The sequence below is a fragment of the Cornus florida genome, unplaced genomic scaffold (genome assembly GCF_030987335.1).
Source record: "Cornus florida cultivar Cherokee Brave unplaced genomic scaffold, ASM3098733v1 CherokeeBrave_3.0.0_Hap2_Chr11, whole genome shotgun sequence".
Taxonomy (NCBI): Eukaryota; Viridiplantae; Streptophyta; class Magnoliopsida; order Cornales; family Cornaceae; genus Cornus; species Cornus florida.
Genome location: NW_026775581.1, coordinates 79183460 through 79209048, shown reverse-complemented (window position 1 = coordinate 79209048; position 25589 = coordinate 79183460). Strand labels below are relative to the sequence as shown.

Sequence of the window (25589 nt, the reverse complement as noted above, 5' to 3'; positions counted from 1 at the left end):
GAAGAGAGAAAGAGAACCGGTTGTCGGACCACAAAGCAATTAAGGTGCAGCAGAGGCAGATAAACTCATCAGCTCTCTTCAAATTTCAAAGACACACATAATAGCCAATTAATTGGAGAAAGCTTTCCTTTACATGCGTAGTGTTTAAACAAATAATTGAAAATGCGACTGTGGCTTAAATGATTAGGGGAGACACTTGCTTTTGCTTTGCCATGAACAGTGGACGTCATTGACTAGCTACATTGGTCTCCTACTCATATGAGATATAAATTTGTAATTGACATATTTCGTTGTCAAAACGAGTCCGATCGAACTGTAAATTTTCAGTTCGATTTGTCAAGAATCAATATCGGAAGCGGAATTGAATAAGTGATCGTATTCATTCTTCTATACATTCCAGGATGATGAGAACAACGCTTTAGAAAGGTAAGAGAGTGTGTTAGTACACTTGAGAGGTTTAAAATTAAGATTTTGGAAAGTTTTACATTCTATCCAACTTGAACTAGTTCAAGTCTCTTGACCAAGTTCAACTTTTGACACTTTTTAGTGTTTTTCAAGTCTAACCAACTTGAACTGGTTCAACCACCCTGAATGGGTTCAAGTGACAAAGTTGTTTTCCTCGAAAACTCACTGGCCAACTTAAACCAGTTCAAAGTCTTCAGCGGATTTTGGTAACTTAGTTTCCTACTATCTGTTGACTTCCTATTGTGCATAGACTTTTACTATATTGGTCATGAACGAAATTGACTTGTTTTCCAAGTTAAATTAGGTTTTCAAAAGTTTATAAAAACATGTTTTAGGGTTTTACGGCTTTTTGCATATAAAATTCTGATTTAATTGAGAGCCATCTTTGTGAGATTTTTGTGTATTTTTCATTGAGAGCATAAACAATATGCACATGAGTGATTTAAGGTTTTGTTCTTATTTTGATCGAATCAGAGAAAGCAGAATTCATCCCTTTTTACAATAAATTCAGATTTGAAGAAGAAAAGTGTTTAGATCACACTTTAAAGGAGTCAAGACATTCGCAGAGTGTTGTTGATCTACCGGCAATCTTTCTACGAGGTTCAAGGAGTAAGTCTGAAGTCGAGAGTTGTTGGACGGGGGAGTCGTAAAGCCAGGAGTGTTCAGCAAGTTGGGTCTTGGTAGAGTGAAGGGGTGTGAGCCTGAGTTAAAGTTCGGTGTACATTGCTTCAAATATAATGGATCGTTTATGCTCGGAACATCTAAAAAATTCTCGAGGTTTTTTCAATTGGTTTCCTCGCTAAAATCCGGTTTCACTCTAACTTTACTAGCATTTATTTTTGCTTTGTGGTTTGATTAATTTATTTTTATTTCGATAAATTTAATTTAAGTAAAAATTGGATAAAAGAACAAGTTGAACCTATTCACTCCCTCTAAGATGCTAATCCATATTATATTCCACAATCATTCCGCATTGTGCAACTTACTAGGCCAAGTGCTTATATTAATCTTGTAAAAATACGAAATCAAAGGGGGTAAATATATATTTTAGTTTGTAAAAAAAAAAAAAAAAAAAAAACCAGATTGATTAGATTGCTGAATGTTGAGATTTTACCTATTGTACAGCTGTAGGATTGAATTATTTTCTTATTGATTTAGGGTTAATTGGTAGGTAATTAGTTTCCCGATTATTGTATATTTAGTTATCTATGTTAGCTAGATATTACTCTATAAATTGAATGTAATACCATCGTAAATAATATTGAATAGAATTTTGAATTCTCATATTTGTTCTCTGAATTTCAAGATGGTATCAGAACCATCATTGAACCGTAGCTTTGAATCTTTTTGAATTTATTTCAAAGACCCATACATACATACCCAAACACAATTTAAAGACTCATACATACATACCCATACAGTCATCCATACATCTATACCCATCATCCCTTTCACCAATCTGCCAACCTAAAATCATCTTCCCTTTCACAAGCCGAGCCATCATAAGCCGCATCGCCATTGCCGGATCAAAATCACCGTCCTTCGCCCACGTTGGATCTGCATCGCTATCAGTCGTCGCCGGATCTGCAGCGACGACCTGCCGAACCGCTGTCCATAGCTTTGCCGATTCTTCTCCTCGCCGGATTTTCTCCATCATTGCCACCGTATCCACCTTAGCTGAACCAGCCGCCTTTCTGCTGCTGAACTGAACTAGTCGCCGTCTCCATCATCAGATCGCCGGCTGCTCTCCACGGCCATCGTTTTCCTTTGCCGAATCTGCCATCTCGGCTCTCATCTAAGTTTTTTTTGTTCTTTTTTGTTTTTGTCTCTTAACAGAGATGATTTGTTCTTGAAATTTTTTGTTTCATTTTTAATATCTATATATATATATATATATCAAAAAAAAAAAAGTTGAAAAAAAAAAAAAAATTCAAAACCGTTTGGCCACAAGTGTACTCCTATTCCAATTCTGGATTAGTTCAAAACTAAACCAATTTTTTGTATCCTCATTTGAAAACTGGTTCTGTGATAAACCAGTTCCGAAAAAAAAAAAAAAAAAATGCGTGAAAAAAATATTGAATCATCTAGAGCACACAAGTCTACCTCCAAATGCACTCATTGCAACTAGACTGGTCATACCAAAAGTCGCTGTTTCAAACTTGTGGGATATCTGAAATAGTGGGATCTTCGCCATTGGAAGAAGAATTCAACAAAGCCCTCCACTACAACAGTTGTTAAGACAACAGATATTTGTGGTAAGAATTTCAATATTTCTACACATGTTGCTAATAGTGCATGGATAATTAATTCTGGTGCCACAGATCATATGACATTTGATTCTAGACATGTTTCACCTTTTATTTTATCCTCACACAAATTTGTTTTTACTGCCAATAGGACTTCGACCCTAGTTATTAGGGAAGGATCTTTGACACTCACTGATCATCTGCATTTAGATTCTGTTTTAGTTGTTCCCTTTTTAGATTTTAATCTTTTGTCAGTCTCCCAAATAACCACAGCTTTATCTTGTGTTGTCATTTTTTGGCCTGATTTTTGTGTGTTTAAGGACATCCAAACAAAGCAGACGATTGGTTGTGGTATTCGGCGAGGGAAACTGTATTACTTGGACTTGCTGTCCAAAAGTTCTGACAAGTTACGACAAGCCTTAACAGTGGATGGTTCTGAGGGGGAGAGAAACAAATCTAAAATCTGGTTGTGGCATCGATGTCTCGGGCATGCTTCTTTTGGTTATCTGAAAAAATTATTTCCTAGTTTGTTTGAAAAATGTGATGTTTCTAGTTTCCGCTGTGATGTTTGTGAACTAGCAAAGAGCCATCGTGTTTCATATCCATTATGTTTGCATAAAAGTCCACTTCCTTTTATGATTATATATTCTAATGTGTGGGGTTCGTCCAAAGTCACTACTTTAGGTGGATCCCGTTGGTTTGTTACTTTTATTAATGACTGTACCAAGATGACCAGGTTGTGCTTGATAAAGTCCAAAGGTGAAGTGAACTTATTGTTTCAGAAGTTTCATAAAATGATTGAAATTCAATACAATGCACATGTTCAGGTTCTCCGTAGTGATAATGATGGAAAATATTAGAGTTTTGACTTTCAGCAGTATTTGGAAGCATATGGAACTATTCATCAAACCACTTGTTCCAATACACCCCAGCAGAACGGGGTTGCAGAGCGAAAAAATCAACCCTTGTTGGAGGTTGTTCATGCTTCATTGACAGAAGTGCATATGCCATTATCGTATTGGGGAGAAACACTTACCTCTGTAGCATATCTCATCAATCGAGTACTTTCTAGCTCTATTGCCTTCTGAACACCATTGTAGGCTCTCACTGACGTAATTGTTGCCCCAACCGTCGCCAATCTACCTCCTCATGTCTTTGGTTGTGTAGCATTTGTTCACCTCCATAAGCATCAACGCAACAAGCTAACTCCTCGAGCAAAAGGGGTATCACTGTTATCACCCTCCCACTCGACGAATGTTTATCATAATGGATGTTGTCTTCCATAAAGACTTGATGTATTTTTCCTCTGAGTCTGAACTTCAGGGGGAGTACTAGAATGAAATTCAGACTCTAGATTTTGATTATCACACTTTTGAGGACGGCGATTCTAGTGTTGATGACTCACAAGTTGGACCAACCAATCAGGAGTCGGGCGAATTGGATTCAAGTGGTATAAGTTTGGATCATAGTGGTGATGAATGCCGAGAAATGGAAAGTATGGCGCCAACTCCATCATCGTCCGAGTTCGAGTCCCTCGCACTGATATATCAGACCAATTGCCTGTTGAGGATGTTCCTGATTTACCGCGTCACACTAGAGGTATTCCTAAACCCACATACCCAAACTTTCTAATAAAGTTAAGTATCTCATGAGCAATTATGTGTCGGACCATCGTTTGTCAGAATCAAATTTGTCATTTGTAAATCAATTCCATACTGTATCTATTCCTAACAGTGTGCAGGAAGCCTTAGCTGACCATAGGTGGAAGATAATTATGAATAAGAAGATGAAATTCTTGCAGAAAAATGAAACTTGGGAACTCATTGATCCTCCACCAGGAAAGAAACCAATTGGATATCGATGGATTTACACTGTGAAGTATAAAGCCGATGGCACAGTTGAATGCTTTAAAGCAAGATTGGTGGCGAAAGGTTACACCCAAACCTATGGAATCGATTACACAGAGACGTTCGCACCTGTAGCCAAGATCAACACAGTTCGGGTCTTGTTATCTTTAGCTGCGAACTTGGATTGGTTATTGCAACAATTCGATGTGAAGAATGCCTTTCTGCATGGTGAATTATCTGAAGAAGTCTACATGGATCTCCCACCAGGATGCGTGATACCCGAAAAGCATAGTCGGAAGGTCTGCAAGTTAAAGAAATCATTATATGGGTTGAAACAATCTTCAAGAGCATGGTTTGGAAGATTCACAAAGTCTATGATAGCCTTTGGCTATCGTTAAAGCAATTCAGACCACACGTTATTTCTAAAGAAACAATAGGGTAAGATCACTGCACTCATTGTATATGTAAATGACATGGTGGTTACAGGGAATGATCCTGAAGAAATGAAGGCTCTTAAGAAGTATTTGTCCAGAGAATTCGAAATGAAAGATCTAGGTCCTTTGAGATATTTTCTTATGATCGAAGTATCTCGATCTAATAAAGGAATCTTTCTATCTCAAAGAAAATATGCCTTAAATCTATTACAAGAAACTGGTATGACAGCATGTCAACCAGCTGAGACACCAGTGGAAGAAGGACTGAAGTTATGTGTTGAGTCCAACCAAGTACCTGCTAATAAAGGAAGATACCAAAGACTTGTAGGGAGATTGATGTACTTAGCATACACGAGACAGGATCTAGCTTATGTATTGAGCATTGTTAGCCAGTTTATGCATGATCCTGGAGAGCAACATATGAATGCAGTTATGCGCATTTTGAGGTATTTGACATCTGCTCTTGGAAAAGGAATTTTGTTCACTAAAAATGCTGGTTATCAAAATATAGATGCATATACTGATGCTGACTGGGCTGGAGTAATAGATGATAGGCAATCTACTTCTGGTTACTTCACTTTTGTATGAGGTAATCTTGTTACATGGAAAAGCAAGAAACAACATGTTGTTGCTCGCTCGAGTGCATAACCTGAATTCAGAGGTATGACCCTTGGACTTTGTGAAACTTTGTGGTTAAGACTTCTCTTGCGGGATTTGGGTTATCTAACTAGGCAACCGATTCGATTATATTGTGACAATAAAACAGTATGTGATATTGCCCATAATCCAGTTCAACATGATCGTACAAAGCATGTCGAAATAGACAGATTCTTCATTAAGGAGAGGTTGGATGGAAAAATTGCAGAGTTGCCTAAGATTCGATCTGAAGATCAACTAGCCGACATTCTCACCAAAGAAGTCTCAAATCAAGTGTTTTCAAAAATTTTAGACAAGTTGGGCATGTGTGACATCTATGCACCAACTTGAGGGGGAGTGTTGAGATTTTACCTATTGTACAGCTGTAAGATTGAACTATTTTCTTATTGATTTAGGGCTAATTGGTAGGTAATTAGTTTCCTGATTATTATATATTTAGTTACCTATGTTAGCTAGATATTACTCTATAAATTGAATGTAATACCATCGTGAATAATATCGAATAGAATTTTGAATTCTCATATTCGTTCTCTGAATTTCAAGACTAAATAAGCACATCATAAGCTCATTATGATTAAAGTATTGTATAGCCAGTGGTCTAGCGATATTAACCTCTTACTTTCCAATGGGAGGTTAGGGGTTCAAGTCTCAGAAGAGACATATATGTATGAGTACCAACTAGGAAAAAAAGAAAGAAAGTATTGTATAGAGCTTAAAGATATATTTAGGAAGGTCAGGACATTAATGTCCATTAAACTAGAAGAAATTGGGGTTCGGAACTATAAAGAGTAAGGCTAAGAAGCAAATTTGTAGCTATTGTTGAAATAATTCTCTTACGGAGTGTTAAAATAATCTTGTTTCAAGGTGCTTTCCACCAATGCCAAAGAACCTTGCAATATGCATTCCACTAGTCTTCACAAATATCATATATAATGATAGTAATTCTGAGTCTACCATTACATATCTGAGGTGAGACTATTAAAGCAACCTGTCATTGCAAATTAATTTCTCATAACACATCTGAGGTGAGATTATTTAAGAAACCTGTCGTGACATGGATTGAATTTCAGAAGACTAGTTCATATTTGCTCACTATCTCATTTCCCGCCAATTATTATTATTATTTTATTTTAATTTTTTTCCATTTTCTGAGGAAAATTTTTCTATCCTTCCCAAAATCCAAGGCTAAATTACTCAAAGTCTTCCTAAATTATCCAACTTCCTCGAATGAAAGATTGTGTCTATCAATGATTGAGAGAGATGAGGTTTTGCAATTGGAGTTTACAAGTAAGCGGTTAAGGGTAAAATAGTAAAAACAGATCAGACACGAAAGGAAATGGACCACAAAGTGAGAAGGGGACAACTAACAAAGTGGAAATGGACTACAGTCTTCTTTCTCATTCCCCTGGTTTGTTGTATTGTCCCTTCTTTCCATCGTTCTGTTTTCCTAATTAATAATGAATTAGAAGAGCAATGAAGACACATTACATTAGGCGCACATATAAAACAAGATGACACCCGCACGTGGAGTGGAAGTATCGATTTTAGGATAGTGCATAACACTCCTCTCAAGTTCAAAGACTAATTTTTCTTACTCTTATCTAATTTAACTTTAATTTATTTATACTGTTATACAAGTATAATATTTTATTTAAGGGTAATTTACACAGACCTCTCTTATGGTTTACCATAATTAAAGGTAGCACTCTTCCTGTTTCAGATATTACGCGGTCCTCCTCTACTTTGGAAAATATCCTACACGGACCTCCCTTCCGTTACGGTCAACGCCAGTCAACGACGGAAATTGATGATGTCATCTACTATTTTTACTAAAATTCCTAAAATACCCTTATCTATATAATTTCATTTTATATTTTAAATATATATATATATATATATATATATATACTGATACGGAGTATTATATATATATATATATTAGGAAAAATTGGACAAGCAAGCTTCTGATCGGCAGCAAATACCAGAAATTAGAAATTTTGCCGACAGTGAAGACACGGTGGTTATGACGAGGACGGCGGCCAGAGAGAAGTTTAGGTCCCTTTAATTCTGCGCGATTCCGGTAAAAGGAACGATGGCTGCGAACAATTGGGTTTGTGGGTTTGACATTTGCGATTGGGTTTGTTGTAGACTAATGTACTGTGTGTGTGTGATTTGTTGTTACAGAAATTTTGAAACAGATGGATGAATTAGAGAGGCAATCGATGAAGCTGCAAAGGCAAAGACTCACCGAGATCGGAGATTGGAACTGCTTAGTGGCCAGAATGGAAAAGTGATTATTTTTAAGAATTTTTTTGATGGGAATTGCCCAATTCTTTAAGGAGAAAGAACAAATTGGGTCTTTATTGAGAATTGCTTTGTCAAGAAGGATGTAAGGATTAAGAAAAATACCCTTTTGTCGGAGGGTTCTTGTGCTGCTGGGGCCTTTCGTCGGATTCACTCGGCGGGAAAGAAAGAGGCATAGCTGGACTCGTAGACTCGACCATGACTTTGGGCCCTCTTTCTGTTCTCCGCGGCGGAGGCAGTAACGGCGCCGATCTCCTCCTTTGGGTGCCCCACCGCAAACGGGCCTCTATGAGAATCAGAAGATCCAGCAATATATTGGCGACCACTTCTTCATCGGAGGAAGCAGAGAGAGTGGGAATTGCGGCGGCGGCGGCAGTTTTGATCATAACTTTCTTCTTAAAGTTTACGGATTTTAAGACAATCTTCATGAATGCAATATCAACGAAAGAGGGCTCAAGAAGATTGATGCGGCAATCAACCACTTTTAAATGGAATTTTGGACACGATTAGAGGATTTTATAATTTTAATTTCTTAAGAATTATTTTCCAATTGAGCCTAATTTGGCTCAATTGATGACGACCACTTTTTCTATTTTCAGTGGTAGTCTCTTTAGATTAGTATTCAGTATTCCTTTTCAACCAATTTTTATGTTTTTTTGGTTCAAGTAAACTATTATTTGAGGTGATTAGGGTTTTGAATCATAATATTGGTATCGATTTGTTTGATCCATTATGATCAGTTCAAAGCTAATGGTGTTCTCTATTCTGTACATACACATGAAAATTTTCATTGAAATTTTGCTTTTGGAGAATATGACAAGCTGATGTCATGCCTACTTAATAACTGAGAGGGGTAGTTTAGTAATTTTAGATGTCAAGGAGAGGGTATTTCAGTAATTTTGACAGCTCCGTTGGTGTATTTAACAGTCCGTCACACATAAGGGAGGTTCATATAGGATATTTTCAAAAGTAAGGGAGGTTCGCGTAATTTTCGAAACAGAAAGGGTGTCGTCTGTAATTATGACAAATCATATAGAAAGTCTGTGTTGATCAAATAATATTCCGTGCCATTCTTTCATTCATTATTGCAAAATGTTTTTCGTTCAACTTATTAAAATTGTTGTAATATTCATTATATTATTGAAAGTATTGTGATTTGTGTAATGATATCTTTTGAGTTCATGTTATAAGACTTCTATCTTTGAACATGTTTTTGTATTAAATGAGACGTCTTATATTTATGTTATTGTGTATGAATGAATTTCTGTAAATTCCCAACAAAATATACTGCACCGTGACTTAGTACTTACTAATTATTGTCTAATACACTAAATGTTGTGTAGCCTAGTGATATTTTCTGCATCTCTCAAAATGGAGATGATTTGTGGATAGTAAGGATAAATGTGTGGATGAGTTCTTGCCAACAAATAAAAAATAAAAAAATAAAAAATTTATTGTCTAATACATCTTCAAGTGAGGAAGTCCATCTAATAAATTATCACCAATTTATGTTTCATATTTGGTATTTTCACAAGGTTGCAGAGTTCAAGATGCAGAAAATTCTTAAAAAAGAACTAAGACAAGGTATAAAATTTGAATCCATATGTCTTCATCATCATATAGTAGTAATAGGATTAAGAGTTGGAACCCCCCCCCACTTGTTCCGTTTATAATTATTGTGTTAAAATAGAGATCACAAGTATGAAACCATGCAAACTTAGATTCAAATATAATGTGGTCTTTATGGAAATTGAACAAAGAAACTGAAACATAGAGAGAGTGAGAGAACCTGAGCTGGATCTAGAGAAGAAACCGGCAGATGAAGTCAGCTTTCTTGAGAGACACAGATAGCCAGAGTGAGGCACCAATAATTAACTGCATCCAACATTCAACAAAAATGAGTGGCCATGTTTTACCAGCTACCATTTATGGTCCATCTAAGCATCATTGACTTGCTGCCTTGGTCTCCCACTTATATTTCTTTATTTTTAAACCCTAACTCAAAACAAAAAAATACATAGCCCAATCTCTGTCACTTAGGGACCACAAAAGTAATCCATCTCTTGCTAAACAATAAGATAACTTTCATGGATGTGCCTTGTAGGCCAGGTGGTGGGCGAGTCTCACGGGTTGGTGTGAATACCAATGTTCGAGCCATCCATGTTATTAATTACTAACTCTTCCCCTTCCCCCTCTAACTACTAAACCCACTAACCATTACCACGTAAAAAAAGAGAACTTTCATCACCATGGTACAAGGAAGTAAAAATTAAAGAAAAACCAAAATTGTATATAAAAAGCCCAATAGGGGTTTTCTCACTTAGAAGCTATGCAAACTTATTTTCTATCAAATCATTTATTTTAAACCTATGTAATTGTTAGGAATGAATTAACATACAAATTGAATAATCGATTAATTAAATTATATTCGAATAACTTATTCTGTAGATTAAAACAATATTAATTGTTAAGATTTAATAAGTTTTATATGTTATAGCAATAGTAGTCAATTCTGGATGATAATTACTTGGTATTCTCACTCATTTCATATTATTCTATGGATGAAGATTTGTTACCATTGGTTGTTTGTTGGTCTAGATTAATAGCTATAACTTGTACTCTCACTAGAGTAATGTGTTTTCACTTCTAAATTTGCCATTTCAGATTGTTGTTTCTTAATTTGTTGAGAGTTGAGACAAAATATTTTTTTGTTGAGAGTTGAGACAAAATATTTTTGTAATCTTATCTTATCTAAAATAATCATTTATAGGTTATATTAATTAATCCAAACTCAAACAGAGTACCTTCTATAAGGTTTTGAAAAAAAGGGGTATTATGTATTTTGGGTTATAAGATGATCCTACAGTATTCCTTATTATTTCAGTTACATTCTTTCTTTGAACATTGGTTGATTTTTGTGTCCCAACCTCGCCAAGTCTGTCAATTTTGAAGGTTTTAACCATTTCTCTGTAATCACTTATAAATTCAAAGATCACTCGGTAGTCAGTTTAAATACGAAGTCAGACTAAGTGTATTTATGCTTTCGTGAAATAAACTGTTCTTAACCAAGCAAATTAACAGTTTTATGATTGGCAAGCCCTCTGGATCAAACTTATTATGATTATATTTGTCATGATAATGCATTTGATGTCTCAAGGACTTTTTTTCTGCAAACGTGGATGTGTTTTCTTTCTTAATAAAATCATGACCTTTCGCCAAGGGTTGGGAAATAAATAGGAAAAGAAAAACCCTTTGTGACATATTATTGACAAAATGATGGTCAGAAAACATGACTTATTCAACAAGAGGTAAGCAATATTTTACTTTTGCCTATCAAAATTTGTCCCGGTAAAAAATCATTTTCTTAAGACATCAAATGCATGGTTTTCATCCAGCATAACTATTTGCTAGGGTTGCAACTTGGGCGGGCTAACCCAGCCCAACCCAAAAATTTTGAAATTGGGGCTTATATTCACAAATCATGTTCGGGTTGGGTTTTGTTAAAACTCAGACATATTCGAGTTAGGCTCGAGCTCAACCCGAACCCAACTCAAAACCCGAAATAAAATTTTTATTTTTTTATTTTTCTCCTTTCTCTCTCCTCTCTCTTCTTTCTCTTTCTCTCTCTATTGCCGTCCATGCCCTTCTCTGCAATCCTAAAATGAACAGCGAAGCTTGAGAGTTGAGAGGGGGGCATGCTTGAGAGTTGAGAGACAGTGGCTGAAGCTTGTGAACGGTGAACCTGAACTGGAACAGCGGGTGATGGAAACTAAAAGAAATGGGTTTTGGTTTTTTGAACAATCTGAAATGATATAAGCCAATATGGGTTTTGATATAGGTAATAGGTTTTGAACTTTTGATTCTTGCAGACTGATAGATAAACTGAAATATATGGGTTTTGAACTTCTAAGGGGTAGTTTGGTTCACATGCAATTTTTTTTTCTGTTATTTCATAGGAGAGGAGAGGGAGGAGAAAAAAAAAAAACAGGTCAGTGATGGCATTGGGTTATATGTTTGTGTATCTATATATACATATATATTTTATTGGGTAATTATTAGTGAGCAAAAAGGTCATTTACTATTTTAAATATTTTTATCATTTTAATAATATAAGGAGATAAGTAAATTCATCATAAAATCTAACATTGGAGGTCTTTGCCAAAAAAAAATGACAAATCTCTGTTTTTTTACAATTAGTCCAAACCTCAACGAAGGTAATTGTAGTTTACCCATTTAAAAATTAGCCTGTTGCAAAACATTAGATGTTTGGAAATCAAGTAGAATAAATTTTCATTGTGCTCAGATGATGTGAAATAACATAAATGTTTCTAACAGAAATATTAGCTTCTGTAGAACTTGGAGCTCTGAGTTTTCCACTCAAATGGAACATCATTCCTGAAAAAAGAAAATTACAAGCATTGCTCTCAAGACTAAAAGGAAAAATTTAGATAATGCCACCAATGAAAGACAACATGGATCAATTTTGAAAATAAACTACATAATATGCTAAAACTAGTAATTAGGAAAATCAGTACAATGCAGAATGGAAGTCATTTAAAGGGAGACTATAGAACATATGGCTTGTATAAGAGTAAGTCCAAGCAGGATCACTGCGGCAATGGTTGAAGCAGTTTTCCATGGAGTGCTCAAATAATCACTTGTAAATGTTGCCCTCCACTTGTGCTTCGGATCCCTACAATATTCATTCAATTTTTCACCTATACCATAATAGAAATAGTTGGGAGTCCACAATATCATTTCGTTGGTGAGATTATTAAAGAGAGTTGCCACGGCAGAACAATCGCTCAAGTAGCTATCCAAAATTTCATTTTGGATAAGTAATTCGGCATCTTTAGCAGTGTCAATAAGGCCATCCATGAATTGAATATAATCAATTATGTAGCTGTTGTATCGATAATGAAATTGCTCAAGTGCCATGAGGTTTCTAAATAAAGATTCTGTGGAGTTATTTACAGTAAATTTGGGGATTTCCAACACTCCCCTAGCATGTCTTATGTCTGTTAGGAAACGTGTAAGTTTTAAAAACTTTTTGAGGGATTTTGATTCATAAATCTTGATTCCTCACATAGAGACAAGTTTTATACAAAAATAAAAATATGATGTATCATTCAATTAATGGATTGAATACTTACATCAAAGGTCTGAGTAAACCTTTAAATCTTTCCTCTAAAGTGAATGTTCTCACTTATTGTAGATCCCTTAGCAAGATGCCTTCTCCTTGGATCTCCATCTTCTTGGTAATTGTTTTGCCTTTAGGAATCACTAATAAGCCTCCATGAAATACCTTGAAAAACTAGGCTTGTGGGAGCCTCCATTAGATGAGAATATAAACCCTAATTTTCTAGAGAGAGAAAATAAATTCCTTTTTCCTTCTTCTAAAAATCATCCCCAAAATATACACAGACCATGTATGGCAATATAAAAGTAAAGAAAAGGAAACAACGAATCCTTCTCAATCTCTAATTTACATGTCTCAAATCTAATATGATTCCAATATCAAGTTGGGCTATGAGTGAGAATCCATTGGGCCTATTATTTTATTGGCTACAATGAATTAATAATTGGCCCGGTCCATGGACCCAATTCAATTAATTCATAAATTAATTTCTACTCCACTAAAAGAAATTAATTGAACTCCAATTAAATAATAAATAACTTCTAAGTCAATATTACACTTTGACCCCTCTATGCATAATTAGTTATCGGATAAATAAAGTCATCAATCCGACTACTTAATTAATATATTTATTTTGGTACATTTGATTATTTCTGACTCGATCACAATAAAACATTTGTTTGAAAAAATAATAATTTAAATAAATAAATATATAATAAATCATTTTGTCTAAAAACACACGAAGGCCTTCGAATTTACTTTGTGATCAACCATAATCAATACAAAATAAATACAAGTAGCAATGATGCAAATATTGAAAATATAACCCTCTAACTATTAATCACATAACTACCCAAAGTGTCGATCTAAGGATCCCGAAGAATCCGCCGAACAAATCAAAGTAATTATTAATTAATAAAAGAGTCTATAATTTTTTCATGCTTAAGAGTCAAATGCCATGACTATGATAGGGAGCAATTGCATACGACGGCTCTCGCAATATATCTCAACGTAACGCGGATCCAGTTCAAATCTGAATTAATTATGAGTCCATCCATAATTACCGACTATGAACAATTTATAACTACTATTTATATATCATGCATTGATTGCCATCACTTACATATATATACAAATATTTCTTGTAATCACAGGGACACTATCAATTTCATAGTGAATCGAAACATAATACATTGAATTCACCAATTATATAAATCATAAATATTTCAGATATGTCAGGAACATATGTCACTATAATCCAGATAGGAATTTGCTACGCCAGGGCATATAAATCCCAACAGCTCCCACTTGCCCTCATAGCCAATTCAAATTGCACCTAACACCAATGTTATCCAGATGATGATCAAAATTATTGATCAATGACACCTTTGATAATGGATCAACAAAGTTATATTCCAATGCAATGTTCTGGCTACAAGTACATTTTCTTGCCGGACAATATCATATAGAACATGATACTTCCTCTCAGTATATCTTGAGTCATTGGTTTGGACTACTTCTGCACTATTGTCGCAACATAGCTCAATAGGCAGGCTAGTATACTTCACAACCTCTAAATCAGTGAGATCAAACCAATAGGCTTCCTTTGCCGCCTTTAAGGCTGCAATGTATTCCACCTACAGATTTGAGTCAGCAATTGAAATCTGCTTAACAATCTACCAACTGATTTCCCTTCCATTAAATGAACATACACTAAGTCATGAACCTCATAGTATGATATCATTGGTTCTCCTTAGGTACTTAATGATATTTTTCACAACAGACCAGTTATCAAGTCCAGGATTGGACTGATATCATCTGACTATCCCTACAATGTAGCGGATGTCCTGTTCGGTATAGACCATGGCATGTATGAGACTCCCATATGCCAAAAACATATAGTTCCAGTCTCATTTGCTCAATCTCCTCTGCTAGTCTTGGAAAACTACTTACTAAAGAGAGCAATCCATATCAATAAAGTAAGAACTCATTCTTTGAGTTATGCATACCAAACCTGGTCAAAACTTTTCCAATGTAGGATTATTAAGATAAGCCTATTTTCCTTTTAACCTAATCTTGCAAAAGTTTGATCCTAGAAATATAGCTTACATCTTGAAAATCCTTCATTTAAAAGTAATTGAACAACTACCTCTTTATCGATGACAAAACTTCCACATCATTCTAAATGAGTAGAATGTCATATATAAATATAGAATCAGAAAAATAATGACATTCCCTTGTACACTCATGATTTATTCACTAAAAAATCTTCTGGTATCTTTTTGTAGATTAATTTGCCTTCCATAGGAATCACCCTACTAGAAAGTTCTACAAGATCCCAGAATTTATTAGAATACATAGATTCCAACTCTGATTTCATAGTAACTCGCCAAAACGATCTGTATCCATATCGGTTCACGCTTCCGTGTAGCTTACTGGGTCCAACTCATGTTTAACAGGGATGTCCATAATGGTCTCACCTAAAAACATGATTCTGTCGGATTGGATAATAATCCTCCCACTACATTAATGTACCGATGCAGGAATCTGTGTACTAGATGATGCTGACGCATCAATAAGGAATTCATTTATTATTCTCAATCTCTATTATAATAAGTGTGTTCATATGTGGTACATCTGGTACTCATTCCATATTCTCTAACACTATGCTACTAGGTATATGATTCATAATATGATTCTCCTATAGATAAACAGTGAGTGTAAACAATCAACTTTTATCATTGAGATCATAAAATAATTCGTCCTAGTGACCTTTAGAGTAGCTATCAAATCTATCATGCGTATGATCTGTTTCCAACTTACTTGTCCATATCAAGCGCACATGTGCAAGACTACCCCATATGTGCATGTGATTCAAACTAAGATTTAGTCAAAAACACAGCTCAACGGTATCCTTGAGACAGACTAAGATGGAATGCAGTTCATAATGCGCATCGATGTCATTAACGCTAAACTCTTAAATGAAAGAGATAATGTGGCATAACGGATCATAGATCTAACCATGTTAAGTGGAATTCTGTTATTCCTATTTGACACCTAAATGCATTTAGCGTCAATTGCGAAAAACTGGTACACAACACCCTCATTGACCATATAGTCTTTGCACTATCCCAAGAAATACTCATATCCTCGATAAGACCGAAGTTTCTTGATAAGTTTACCTAATCTGTGCTCCACATCAGTCTTGACACTCTCGGAATATACCAAAAGTATAAGACTTGTATCGCAACAGGTAAATTTATCCAAAACGTGAGTAATCTTGCTTGGATGTTCATAAGACCACACGTGTCAATGTGTACCAACTCCAATTGTCCTTTTTGTCTATTTCATCTGGCTGATTAAGCCCTAAGAGTTATCTATCCTTCAAAACAGGGTTCACAAGTTTGGTTTAGGCTCCTCTGCCTCACTAGGTAATTGACCTTCTTTGACCAATCTTTGAATCTCATTTTGACTGATTACAACCCAAAAATAGATGCTAAAAATACAATGAGTCGGGAATAACAATTTTTCTCTTAATATTCAATCTAGAAGATGCAACATTAGTTTCTACATCCTGCAAATCTTAAGAGTTTGTGATTATAGTATATTAACCATCTTTCAATGCACCAGAAGCAATCGCATATCTATTCAATTTTATAAAACCAATTTTACTAAATAACAACACAGTTTTTATAAGCCACAAGTGAAACAAGAATTAGATAGTGTCTAACTTCTGTGTATAAAGATAGTTCTCTAATACTAATATCCTCATACTCTCTAATTTCAGATGTAATACTCTTACTGACTTAGCTACAACCTTATCATCGGATCAAGTACAAATATATTTCATATCATCGAGACTTCTGGATTCCTGAAATCCTTGCAACGAATTGCAAACATGTTTAGTGGCTCCAGAATCTATCCATCAGGAATTAATAGATACAACCACATAACATGGCTCAATGATTAAATATATATTTTCCTATGCCACGTCATTGCTTAGACAGTTCGTCTTTGAGTGTCATAGTTAGCGGCAAAAGAAACAATTTCCTTCGCCCTCAACATACACTGTCTTATTTCCTTTAACCTTTTTGAATACCCATGTTTTGTGCTAGCCTAGTCCTATTATCATCCTTCTTCTTTGCTTTGCCAGTCCACTTGGGCCTAGAAGAAGATGGTATAGACTAGGTTAGATTGATAAAAACGCCCATACTCTTAATTATCCCTTCATCTGTTACCAATTCTATAAGAATATCAGCGAGTGTGAACTCAAACTGATTCCTTATTTAGTTCACTCTAATAGAGTCGAACGAGTTTGGTAACAAGGCAATAATTATGTCAACTTAAAACTTACCACCCAAGTCAGCCCTATTGATCTCCAGCTTATTTTTAAATAATAAACAATCATTTTCCAAAATTCGATTTCATACTGGAGTTCCTTAGGCTATCTTGATGCTATTCAAGTCTGACATAGTACTTTGGCATACTCTCTATCTAATCTCACCAAAACATCTTATTGAATTTTAACATGATGCTTGAAGAACATAAAATAATGTAAATGTTAGCTTTGGAGCGTATTCGAGGTAAACTCTAGAATATTGCACCAAGTCATCTCATTTGCCTTATTTCACTTATTCAAAGCATTAATGTTCTCTTGGGTATCTTAAAGTAAAAGGATTAGGTTTAGGAGTAGTAAATACATTTGTACCCTTACATTGTGAATAAAATATCTAAGTTCCTTTCTCAGTCAATATTAATGAGATCCAATTACATTGAATATGTAAGCAAGCAGATAAACTGGATTAGACATAATTAATCTGAATATAAATGCATTCATACAATATGCAAGGTGAATTATTAATACTGTCATGCATATTTAAAATTAAAATGAGCTTGTTAACCACATAATATAATAAATCTCAATCGAACAAGAGATCATTATCATTATTGGTGAACAATCCCTTTTAATTAATGCGAGTCCCTCAACTCTGTAGCATAATAAATCAACCAATCAATATGTCAATAACTTATCCTGTTCGAAGAGTTCATTATTACTATTGTTGAGATTCATTTACTATTAGGCGAGCACTTCCATTAAAATAGTATGTGGGTCCCTTAACCACTGCATGAAAAATCGAATAACCAATACGCCAATAACTTATTCGGTTGGCGAAGTTCATTATTGCTATTGGCGGGCAAATCCCATCATTTCCATATTTCTTAAGACAATGTCTTGTCTATCTATATGAAATGATTCCCGATTATGTTTAGTCTTTCTAAAATCACCTAGTATAGACCACTCCGTTGGGGAGCTAACACTATTGATTTTAGATTGAGTGTATAATGTTATTAATGCTCTAATGAAACATAAAACATTAAATATCTTGTCATTATAATCTACACTCTTTAAATCATACGTAGGGCCTTATTTTTAAAGATCTAATTACAATGAACATTTAACATTATTATTTTCATGAGATAACCATTCTTGTAATATTAAGACTCTTCAAATCATGCGTTGGGCCTTATTTTTGAAGACCTAATTACAATGGTGTTAATAATGAAGGTCATGGGGCAATGTATAAAAATCCCCGCTCCCACTCAATTTTAATCATTCATAATTAGGGTTTTCATGATATAATGTATGCAAAACGTCTTGATTTTAATCCAATTAAATTTAGAAAATATTTGGACTTTAAATGATTCACTAATATTTAATTTGAAGCACACTTTAAAAATAATTTATAAAAAATAATTTTGCATTTCCCAATAAGTGCCTTCAAATTAATTAGTAATCAGATCCACTTAATTTTCATAATTTAATTAATATAAATCAAGTCATTTAATTAAATATCATGGATCTAATGCATGAATAATAACTAATTAACAATTATCTATTCCATGCATTTCATACATCGCATAATTAAATAAATGACAAATAAAGCAAATAAAATGGCCAATGGAATCAGCTTTTAACATTTAATTGCTCTAAGTATTGTGCGAGGGTCCACCACCGACTTGTAAACACCTGTATAGAGCTGGTACGCGCTTGCGGAGGCAAAACAGCACTTGGAACACGGCCGGAGGGCCCCACACGCGCTTATACGCGCCTAAGGCATGCACCAGGTGAAGGTACGCGCCCCCACGCACTGGCACGAGCTTGGGGCGCATGGGACGCGCCCCCACGCGCAGGCACGCACCAGGGCACGTTGGACGCGCCTCCACACGCGTGGAGGTAATACAACTTTGGCTGGTGCGTGCAATGCACGCGCCAGCATGTGATGCAAATGCCACCTCCTGGCGCGTGTTCCTCACGCGCCAGGCTCACCCTCTATGCACCACATCTGATTCCAGCCTCCTCCAACGCCTTTTCTCGCCGCCAACGATGCTCCAGCCACCGGAAAAACGCCGAAAAATTCCCAGAAAAATCAGAAAAATTCCCAGAAAATTAAATTAAGCCTCAAAAAATTCCAAAAAAATTCGGAAAAATTTCAGAAAATTACTGAAGCATAATTTAACCCTTTTGGACCTTCTTGAAACTTCATAGCATCCTTTGATGAATATTACATGGCTTTAAAAATACTTACAACTTGAAATACAATGAAAAAAATTAAATTACATCATTGAACTTTCAAACGGCTAAATCAAAGCCTTAATTACATTTATCCAAAGATAAAATTACATTCAATTATCCTATAAGCTTCATCCATGGCCCAAACACACATCATCATCCATTCATAATTATACATACATCATTATATATCAATATATATCAATATATTAATTCATACATCAATATACATTAATAAATAAATATATATGCATATCAAAATTGGATCCATAAATGATGGTTTTCATAAAATCATGATCTCTAGTGATGAATCAAACCATGCTTTGATACCACTGTTGGGAAACGTGCAAGTTTTAAAAACTTTTCGAGGGATTTTGATTCATAGATCTTGATTCATCACATAGAGACAAGTTTTATACAAAAATAAAAATATGATGTATCATTCAATTAATGGATTGAATACTTACATCAAAGGTCTGAGTAAACCTTTAAATCTTTCCTCTAAAGTGAATGTTCTCACTTATTGTAGATCCCTTAGCAAGATGCATTTTCCTTCTATCTCCATCTTCTTGGTAATTGTTTTGCCTTTAGGAATCACTAATAAACCTCCATGAATGACCTTGGAAAACTAGGCTTGTGGGAGCCTCCATTAGATGAGAATATAAACCCTAATTTTCTAGAGAGAGAAAATAAATTCCTTTTTCGTTCTTCTAAAAATCATCCCCAAAATATATATAGATCATGTATATTTATAGGCAACATAAAGGTAAAGAAAAGGAAACAACGAATCCTTCTCAATTTATAATTTACATGTCTCAAATCTAATATGATTCCAATATCAAGTTGGGCTATGAGCGAGAATCCATTGGGCCTATTATTTTATTGGCTACAATGAATTAATAATTGGCCCGATCCATGAACCCAATTCAATTAATTCATAAATTAATTTCTACTCCACTAAAAGAAATTAATTGAACTCCAATTAAATAATAAATAACCTCTAAGTTAATATTACACTTTGACCCCTCTATGCATAATTAGTTATCGGATAAATAAAGCTATCAATCCAACTACTTAATTAATATATTTATTTTGGTAAATTTGATTATTTCTGACTTGATCACAATAAAACATTTGTTTGAAAAAATAATAATTTAAATAAATAAATATATAATAAATCATTTTGTCTAAAAACACACGAAGGCTTTCGAATTTACTTTGTGATCAACCATAATCAATACAAAATAAATACAAGTAGCAATGATGCAAATATTGAAAATATAACCCTCTAACTATTAATCACATAACTACCCAAAGTGTCGGTCTAAGGATCCCGAAGAATCCGCCGAACAAATCAAAGTAATTATTAATTAATAAAAGAGTCTATAATTTTCTCATGCTTAAGAATCAAATGTCATGACGATGATAGGGAGCAATTGCATATGACGGCTCTCGCAATATATCTCAACCTAACGCGGATCCAGTTCAAGTCTTAATTAATTATGAGTCCATCCATAATTACCGACTATGAACAATTTATAATTACTATTTATATATCATGCATTGATTGCCATCACTTATATATATATATAAATATTTCTTGTAATCACAGGGACACTATCAATTTCATAGTGAATCGAAACATAATACATTGAATTCACCAATTATATAAATCATAAATATTTCATATATGTCAGGAACATATGTCACTATAATCCAGATAGGAATTTGCTATGCCAGGGCATATAAATCCCAACAATGTCAAGCTAGAGATTACTACTTGAGCGCCTGAATTTCGTTCCTGCCCCTTGAAGCTCTGTTGCAGTTGGTACCTGCACATATTTCACTTTATATGCTTCCGGCCTTAGAGATGATGGTAAGTAACATAACCTCAGCAAATCAACAAAATGCCTTACTCCAGAACTTGAAATTGACTCATTCATGTCACTGAGAATAATATGAGAAACTTTGAAGTAGTTGATGGAAAGATGAACGAAGGAAGAGGATCCTCGGAAGACTAAATCGAAGAGACCCTCAAGAATAAAGAAGGGAAGTTGATTTTCAATTAAGATCATGTCTTGTTTTACATTACTCATCGAAAGTTTCCTATTTAAGTAACTGGTATTTTCGTCGATACAGAAATTGAATCTCCAAATGACCTCAATGATGAAACTGCTATCCAAAAGAACCATTTTAACAAATTCATCACTCTGCATAATAACTTCGAGCTCTTTCTTCCCATTCCTTTGCCACCCTTATACAACTCTTCAAAGTCATGCGATGATCAGCACGATTAAGGAATGACTGAAAATATCTGGGTTTAAACTCTTCCATGGCTTGTAAGTGTTCTTTACCGCGATGAAATGGACCGATGGAAACCACCCCAGGTGCGTAAGCATTTTCATTTATTTCACGCATTCTCTTGGGTACTATATAGATACAACAATCATTTGACAGAGGAGGCAGGCCATCTATCATTTCTCTCATTGAATCAAACAGTGGGATGTCAGAATCTTCTTGAATATCAATTGAAACATAGTCTTCTCTCTCATTCATCCCATGGCTTCTTGTATTATTGTGCCCTCTTTCCATCGATGTGATTTCCTAGTGCATTAATAGAAAAAAAACGCAATTAAGACACATTAGGCACAAAATATACACTATATATATATATATATATATATATATATGATCTGGTAAACGACTTTACTACCGAGCAATTATATTATACATATAGTAGCATTTCTCCAACTCAAATCATGTTCTTACGATTTTTTTTTTTTTTTCAATCTTTTGTGTGTGTGAATATACATATATATTCGTATTGCCAGATTAATATATATAAGCATAATGACTACAGTACACATCACCATGCTACAACTTGACTAGGTTGCGGTCTTGCAGAGCTCAAGATGCAGAACATTCTTTGAAAACAAAAAGGGTTGTGCATGAATAATGGTTTTGATTCCATGCCTTTATTGTACAGAATGTTAAAGCAGCCAATAATTAAGAATTGGAAATATCTAATTCCAGATATTAAATCACAAATTATATTTGTTATGTTTAATAACATTTTCCTAATGGAATATGTATTACGAGAATGAAATCGATATTAAATTTTATGTACGAAAAAAGAAAAAAAAATCAACACTAAATTTTCAATATAATTATTCTGCTTAACTAGCAGAATATTCCTTCACAAATCAACAGCATGAAACTATGTTAACTTGGATCAAATTGTGATGCGATAAATATGAAGAGCGAGAGAGCTAGAGAGAGAGAGAGAGATGGAACTTGTTCTCGGACAACAAAGCAAGGTAACGGAAAAAGGATGAGAAGAAAACGCCAGAAGAACTCAGTTCTCTTGAAAGACACCAATAATTAACATGCCAGAAAAATGAGTGGCCGTGGTGAAGCCCTCATGGTACATATATATGGTACTAAAAAGAAAAAAATAAAAATAATTCTTTTGTGAGACACCAAGAAATTGACTGTCTACCTAACCATCATTGACTTGCAACATTGGTCTCCCACTTAAAAATATTTAGGTAAAGCGTGAAGAAAATCACTGGAATTGTTATTTTTTTTTGCAAGTAATTTTCTAAAATAAAAATTGTCCCCTTGAACTATTAATTTGTTACAATTAAATATAAATTCATCACAAAATATTATTTTAACGCTTCTTATTAAAATTTTAATTTGCTATTCAATTATTTTTATTATCTTTTCTCCTATCTAAATATTAATTATACTATTTATCTAATTTTATTATTAGAATCAATTTATCATAAAAATGAAAAAAAAAAAAATAGATTTGTAACTACCATTTTTTAAAATGAATAACTTATTATTAATATTTTATTATTTATAATCAAACTTATTATGACTAGTTTGAACTTATTACCGTAGAAAAATATTTTCTTTTTCATACAATATATATTGATGAAAAATTAATAAATTACTTACATAAAAAATACCATATTTTTCATGAAATATATTCATGAAAAATTAAAATATTTATTAAATTTTTTAAAAACTTTCTACTAGAGATTTTTATCTAAACAATTAATTTCAAAAATTAGATGTGAATTTATGCAAATTTAATGGAGAATATGTCATCAAATTAATATGAATTTTTTTCATAAATTATTTAAATAAGAAAATTTATTTATAGTACAACATAACAGTTAGAATTGAACATTTATGACATAAAATGAAACTTGATGGACCCTAATCAATTGAGTATTATTTTAGTTTAAAAATTTTGTATGGTTTAATTAACAAGGTATTATGAGTTCACATTAAATTTTTTTGATGGATATCTTGAAAAAGTAAAAGAATATGCTTGATGCCTAGCATAATTACGCGAGAAGAAATATATATATTAAGCAAATGCTAAACAATAAAAAAATAAAAAATTGTTAAAATAATAAAAGCTTACCAAATCCTCAATGCTTGAGAAATTTTGTGTACTTCACCAAGTCTCAGGTTCACTACATTATTATAACCACACTGATTTCACCTTCCGAGGATTTCTCAGGATGCTGTCCAGGCCGCCCATATCCTCTGTGTATTAATTACAATCGTACATATAATGGTAAAAAAGGGCCTCTTTGTTCTTAAACCTTATTCCAGGAAATGTATATTTGTATTTATTAAATAAAGTGAGTGACCCTTTATTCTTAAACCTTATTCTAAGAAATGTATATTTGTTCTACAATAAATGTAGTGACGGAAGGTAAGTCTCCAATACATCAGTACTTCAAGACACTTAGTTATTGAATGAAGTAGTGGGACTCACCTAATGAGTGATCAACAAGTTGGGATGCGTGGACACGATGCTTGAAATGTTATTATAGAAGTTGAGTAAAAAAGGCGTCCTTGTTTTTAAACCTTATTCCAAGAAATGTATATTTCTATTTATTAAATAAAGTAAGTGAAGTATCTTTATTCTTAAACCTTATTTTAAGAAATGTATAGTTCTTCAATAAATGTAGTGACGGAAGGTGAAAGTCTACTTATATACCGGTGCGTTATTGAATGAGATAGTGGGATTCACCTAATGAGTAATCCAACGGTTAGGATGTGTGGGTATGATACCCTGAAATATTATAAACTATTTTATTATGGAGCCTCCAGATATTTTCTGACATGAGGGAATCAGAAGCTCAGATTCACTTTAAGTATATTTGGAATATTTTTCTAACAAATAGCAGCAAAATACTATTTTCTTAGAAAGGGTATGGACAATGGGTAAATTACCTAGCCTAATTAGTAAATTCGCTAATAAGACGCTAATTATATGCGAAATTTTGTAAAATATTTTTGTTTGTCGTTTAAGTTTGAAAAATATGGTAAAATAAGTTTATTTTTATTATTATTATTTTCCCTTGACTAGTATATAACACGTTTATTCATTTTAATGCTTTTGGGTCACTGTTTAATTCGTATTTTTATATTTTCTGAATCACGCATTTATTTTATTTTTAATATTTTTGGGTTACCATTTAATTCGTGTTTTTATATTTTCGAATAACCTAATTATTTTTTCTTTCTAATAATGTATAGAAGGAATATGTTGGCACATGCAATGTTGGATAATAAGGAAAACACAATGATGATGGAAATTTCAAGACATAAGAAGCACACGATTTTGAGTCAATTAATTATCTGGACAAACTTTAGTGACATTTTTTTTTTTTTTTTAATATGTTTATCATGAAGAATGGGAGGATTATAATAAAGGAAACTGACTTATCCTTATCTTTATTTTGTATTATTCAAATTGATTATTAGTTGTAAATAGCAACGCTAGTTTATAGGATCTGTAACAAACATTTTGTTGCTCTCTGTTGTATTTATTCGTTTGTTGTGTAATGAAAAGAATGGTGTGTGGAATTAAACAATTCATCCATTCTCAATTCTATC

General features: G+C 33.8%; 2 protein-coding genes and 1 long non-coding RNA gene across 7 annotated transcripts in view; 1 reads left to right on the top strand and 2 right to left on the bottom strand.

The window, feature by feature from the left end:
• LOC132284018 (UPF0481 protein At3g47200-like) overlaps positions 1 to 25589 on the bottom strand; it is a 74423-nt gene that overhangs the window by 5488 nt on the left and 43346 nt on the right. For 2 of the 5 annotated variants that reach the window (XM_059786078.1, XM_059786079.1), the window contains exon 2: positions 9743 to 9828. The gene's annotated coding sequence lies outside the window, so the exon portion shown is untranslated. Of the gene's footprint in view, positions 1 to 2362; positions 4860 to 9742; positions 10052 to 25589 lie in introns of those variants that run through there. The other 3 variants (XR_009472186.1, XR_009472187.1, XR_009472188.1) reach the window with 3 other exon arrangements.
• On the top strand, positions 7597 to 8704 carry LOC132284020 (uncharacterized). The gene is made up of 2 exons (XR_009472189.1): positions 7597 to 7729; positions 7834 to 8704. It is a non-coding gene; the product is annotated as an uncharacterized LOC132284020 (long non-coding RNA).
• On the bottom strand, positions 12508 to 24224 carry LOC132285572 (UPF0481 protein At3g47200-like). The gene is made up of 3 exons (XM_059787766.1): positions 24103 to 24224; positions 21869 to 22265; positions 12508 to 12971 (listed from the first exon to the last, which is right to left on the bottom strand). Exons 2-3 carry the CDS (start codon positions 22251 to 22253, stop codon positions 12508 to 12510), a joined length of 849 nt encoding a protein of 282 aa, XP_059643749.1. The 5' UTR covers positions 22254 to 22265; positions 24103 to 24224.

Coding starts and splice junctions, on each gene's coding strand:
- LOC132285572 (XM_059787766.1), bottom strand. CDS start 22,253: ATGGAAAGAGGGCACAATAATACAAGAAGCCATGGGATGAATGAGAGA. Junction 12,972..21,868: donor TCGAAGTTATTATGCAGAGT/GATGAATTTGTT, acceptor GTTTCCTAACAG/ACATAAGACATGCTAGGGGA.